General features: G+C 31.0%; 1 protein-coding gene across 2 annotated transcripts; it reads right to left on the reverse strand.

Moving 5' to 3' along the window:
* Positions 1–374: 374 nt before the first annotated feature.
* Positions 375–2,825, reverse strand: LOC133285735 (transcription factor BC1-like). Of its 2 annotated transcripts, none has more exons than XM_061483004.1 (8): positions 2,429–2,825; positions 2,124–2,306; positions 1,938–2,003; positions 1,738–1,806; positions 1,550–1,633; positions 1,283–1,459; positions 1,037–1,168; positions 375–938 (listed from the first exon to the last, which is right to left on the reverse strand). In XM_061483004.1, the coding sequence occupies exons 1-7, from the start codon at positions 2,732–2,734 to the stop codon at positions 1,076–1,078; spliced, it is 978 nt and encodes a 325-aa protein (XP_061338988.1). In that variant the 5' UTR covers positions 2,735–2,825; the 3' UTR covers positions 375–938; positions 1,037–1,075. The 2 variants fall into 2 exon arrangements, with proteins under 2 accessions (XP_061338988.1, XP_061338987.1); XM_061483003.1 differs by having other exon boundaries at positions 1,938–2,033.
* Positions 2,826–5,132: the final 2,307 nt, after the last annotated feature.

The following is a 5,132-nucleotide window of genomic DNA, read 5'->3' on the forward strand; positions in this document are numbered from 1 at the left end:
AGACAAAACTTGTCATAATTACATAAAATTGTGAAATCTCGGTTTCTTCTCTTTCTTTTATCATTTAGGTGAAGTGAAATTAGTTTCTTTTTTTCCTAATAAATTGACTAATGACTGGTCTTTTTACTAGAATAAATTTAATTACACACTCCTTTCACCGATATAAAAATAAAACTACAATTATATCATTGATATATGAAATGATTTCTTAATCAATATTAGTTATTATTGTGTTTTTGAATTTAGTTTTTAACCCAAGCTCGACCATCATTTCAATAACAAAAACGTGATGGTGTAGTGTAGCTATTGTATAAAAAACCAAACGGCTCAACCCATGAACAATATAATGATAATAATAACCATAATGATGCCAAACTCTGAAGATTCTGCAGATACATATACATAAAGCTAACTAGAACAACAAATGCATGGCCAGTCATGTCAAGAACATGACTAGTAGCATCAACCTCTCATTTCTCAATAATGGTAAAAATTAACTGTACCAACAGAGAATAACTGCCACCACAAGAATCAATACTTTAATAATTACATTATATGAATTTCAATATCTGATGTATATAGGACTCTAGTCTCTCGGAATTTGTGCATCATAAGAGAGTCAAAAATCACTGGAACTGAACAATATGGATCTTGAAAATTAAAGATATTGTCTTATTCCACGTTGGCATCTTTATGTCCTTATGGTTCCTCATCCATTAATTTTGCTACCCTTTATTCAACTTCAAGGGTCACTTCAATCTAATGGACTAGGAACCAAGCCAGAGCCTTCGCCAAGAATTTCCCTCCCTTCAACTGCTGATGTAGAGCTTTATAAAGATACCAAGCGTAGCTTTGGTTTTTCTTGCAATGCTTAACAATCTTTTTGGCTCCTTCTCATGCTTCTTTGGAATTTCCTTACCTAATGTAAAAGCTAAATCCTTTAAAAGTACAAAAAAAAGGGTCAGGGCTAAGGAAGCATGTATTAATAAAATGTATATAATAAAGTTGTAATATGAGGCAGGATTTGAGAGCTTACAACATTAATTGTAGGGCAGCTATGTGAATTTTATTTATATTAATGAAAGGAACATAAGTTGTTGCTGAATCCATATGGATGAAGAAACTTTTGTCGTTGGTCTTCTGCGTCCAAGAAATGACTACCATTATCCTGAAAATGATGTTCTTGTCAGAATAGTAAAAGAAGAAGGCCCTTTTTTCTTTTTCTTTTCTTTTTTTTCTGTTAGAAATTAATTATTCTTTGGACATTTTAATTTGTTTATACCTCAGAGAAGACATTTGATCTCTTGCCTTGAAGAAAAAATGAAGCTGAACTATCCAAAAGGCAGTCACTAGCAGTGGGGAATATGGTGGTTGTATCAGCAAAAGTTGTGGCTTGGTTGGGGCTGTTGCAATGTGACACAGATGGAAGTGGTGATGGAGATGCTATGCTATTTAATCTCTGAAAATTCAAATATACCAAGTTAAGTTTATGATTAGAATTTTAATATATTTCACCAGCATATGAAAATTATTGGGTTTTCTTCCTCACCTCTGGTCTAACCATGAGGGTGTCTAGGTCTGTTGCCAAGTCATAGAACATGGGATTCACAGAAGCAAGCTTCATTGACAAGAACTACAGAAGATAGAGGAAATAACTAGCATGTTAGTGCACACATTGTATGTAATGAATAAGGAGTAATAACCATAAACCAACTTGAGTATATATTGGTGTGGTACCTCCACTTGATTCTGTAAAGACTGAACATAATTGATTATTTCATCCAACATAAGGGCCTTTCCAGTCACCTACTTATAAACCAAACCACATGAAGTTGTCAGAAGAGCTAGGAAAAACATACATACATATATATATGTATATAAATGTCTCAACCAAGATAAAACTCAAGACGAAGACATGAAAGTTTTACTTTACCTACCTTATCACAGCCTGGCACAAGTCGCTGCAACATCTTCATCTTTTCATTTATTTTCTCTCTTCTCACCTGAAAAATCCATTTTTTCCAACATTCACACTGAGACATGTTAGATAAAAACTCTTAGGGGTCCCCCCCTCCCTCCCCAAAGGCATAGATAAATTTCCAAGTTGTTAAAGAGTACTGTACCCTTTCAGCAAGGCTGTGGCTATCTGTTGCTTGACCCCTTCTTGCTCTGACGTGGATATAACCTGTTGGGCTCTCTTGTGGACATTTTCTCTGATCCCTCTTCTCTTCTTTTTGCTTGTCCTCCTCTTTCACCCCACCATTGCTCTTCTTCAGTTTCTTGTTTCTCCCTTCTGTATCAGTATCCTATAATAAGTAACAAAATGAGAATAACATCAAATTAATAAGACAAACCAAATTTTGTTAACATATATAGTATAGCAAAATGTTGAGAACATACACAAAATTTAACCATTACTCAAATTTACCTTAGATTGGGGGTTACTTAAGGAAGATCCATTTCTGATTCTCCTCTTTTTCTCCATAGGAGTCACCTTCTGAGTGACTTGCTCACCTGTTTCAAACTTGTCCAATACCATAGACGATTGAGGACTAAGGTTTTTGGTCACAGAAGGCTCATTGTCACTGATGGTAATCTTGGAGCTTTGATCAACACAACTAGTCTCCTGATTTGTGACATTAGAAGATGCTTCCTGATGAAGGGGAAGCTGAGGATTGGGGAAGAATGTTGAGTCAACAAGAAAAGGATGGTATTGGTATGAAAAAGCTGCCATATTGGTTTGGGATGAAAATGCAAGTTTTCAAGAAAGTGATAGAAGAAAGAGAGAAAATGCTGGTGCTGGTTAAAGCAGTGAGGATTCAGGAAAAGTTGGTCTGTGACAAAACTAAAAGGGTCTGGTCTATATATAAAGATCTGGTCACATAAAATGCTGAAATCTTTTTAAGCAGTAACTCGTTTTCATGCAGAGGCAGTACATTTGACTAGTCTATTATCATCTATTTCAATTTTCTCTTTCACATTGGTGATAATAATAAATAAGCCACATTAATGAAAACAAGAAAAGATTAATTGACTTTTTGGGGTAGTTTGTTGGTGACTACTTTCTGTACCTTACTAATATAACAAATTATAAGTACAAAAATATTAAAGATATTAATATATAAGAAATGGGACACAAACCTAGCTCTTTATTTTCTCTTACTTATAATTGTCCAAAAAAGGCTTAAGAGTTATCTTGTCACACATGAACCTGAACAAGGGATAGTTTACCATTACCAACGATCAGCACTTATGGTTCATGCTTTTTTGTGTCGGGTCGGGGCTTAATTTGAAGTCAAGATTTATGTGTTTATATCTATATTTTTGTTCATAATATAGATATAGATTTATTGATTTAAAAATATATTTAGAAATTTATGAAAAAGTATTGAATTTCAACGGATGATATTTAGACCCAATAACTGTTTACCTCTAACATAATTTAGATTCAACGATTGATCATCAATTATTATATCTTATCGCATTATAAAAAAAAAAAAGGCTTAGTCATGATAATGATAATAAGTATTAAAGGTATTAAACTCTGTTAATAATTAATGTTATAATATAACATTATATGACAGATAAAAAATAAAATAAACATTAATTAGATGATGTTGTTAAAAACTTCTGCGGTTAATATTTGTTTGGATTGTTATGGATAAAAGGAGGAAGACCCGTGTCAATGTACAGGAAATTTTGGGGTCCCAATTCAAAACAGTCAATCAATGGGGTACCTTTCCACAAGAAAAATAAAAATAAAAATAAAAATAAAAAAAATAAAAAAAAAAGGTAATTCGAATTAAAAAAAAGTCGCCATCAGTAGAAAACAACAAGATTAATTAATGATATTTAAGAGGGAGAAATATACTGTATATTTTTCTTTGGCTCTGTCACAATAGGAAGAATACACCATGCAAGAATTATAAAAAAAAAACAAATTGTGATTGTGATATATATAGACAATAAAGGAAAGAGAAAATAAAAAGAAAACAATTAAGTAAAAATATATTATTATTTAATATATTCTGTTAAAAGTTTTGTTTTTTTCTATAAATTAAAGAGATTTTATTTAAAAATTATAAAAAGATAAAAAAAAAATTCTTTTGATGTTTTTCCAAAACTAAAATCTCAAATTCTTCACACACACACACACACACAAGTTTTTCCCCTCCTCCAAAAAATATACTTTTCCATAAAATAACATCAAAATGAGATATTGATTTAAATAGTTTATCATTAATTTCTGCTTATACTCATTATAATATTATGCACAATTGCACACATAAATTCATTAAACTTTTATAAATATATAAAAAGTTAAAATAAAACTTATAAAGTTATGTATTCCATAATTGTTAAAAATATTGGATAAAAACCTAATATTCAACTTGCATTAAAAACAAATCGCAAAATCCGTGAAGGGGTGGAATTGAGCTCGACATGAGACGGACATTACATGTAACGCGAAATTCATTTGGAGTATTGTTATTAGGGAAGCTGATGATAGAATAGATATTAGTCTCCCATTTAAAGGGTATGGTTCACTTCATGGTCTTAAAAGAAAAAGAAATAAATAACAACATACCTCCAACCAAAATAAAAAAATAAAAAAATTCATAAACAATCTTTAACTTTAAAAATTATCTAGATCCTATTAAAAAAATTGAAAGGAAAGTAAAAATCTTATATATATAAGAATTTGTAAGCTTCTTATCTAAGTAAAAACTTGTATATTACTATGTATACAAAAAAAAAAAAAAAAAAAACTTGTACATTACACGTCTAGGTTTTGTGATTCTATTAGAATTTAATCAAAAGCAAAATCATTGGTGGGGACTTTGATAATACGTAAAGATTCCTCCAAAAAAGATGTCAATTACATAAGGTAGATTGATTGAAAGAGACAGGGGGTATTGTATTGGGCTGAAGATGTTGGATCGAATACATAAGAATCCAGCTCATTAAGAGTCTTCCCAAGATAATCAAATAATCAAAAAAATTAAAATTAAAAATATTATGTGATAACTGTGGGCCATTCTGGTATTCTTAAATTTGGGTATATGGGTAATTTAGAGGCTTTACGAAAATAGGTTTTATAAGAGTTATGTTGTAGGAAAAGTGATTGTGTA

This window comes from Gastrolobium bilobum, unplaced genomic scaffold (assembly GCF_033153095.1).
Source record: "Gastrolobium bilobum isolate Gb01-03AN ecotype WA unplaced genomic scaffold, APGP_CSIRO_Gbil_v1 utg3192, whole genome shotgun sequence".
NCBI lineage: Eukaryota > Viridiplantae > Streptophyta > Magnoliopsida > Fabales > Fabaceae > Gastrolobium > Gastrolobium bilobum.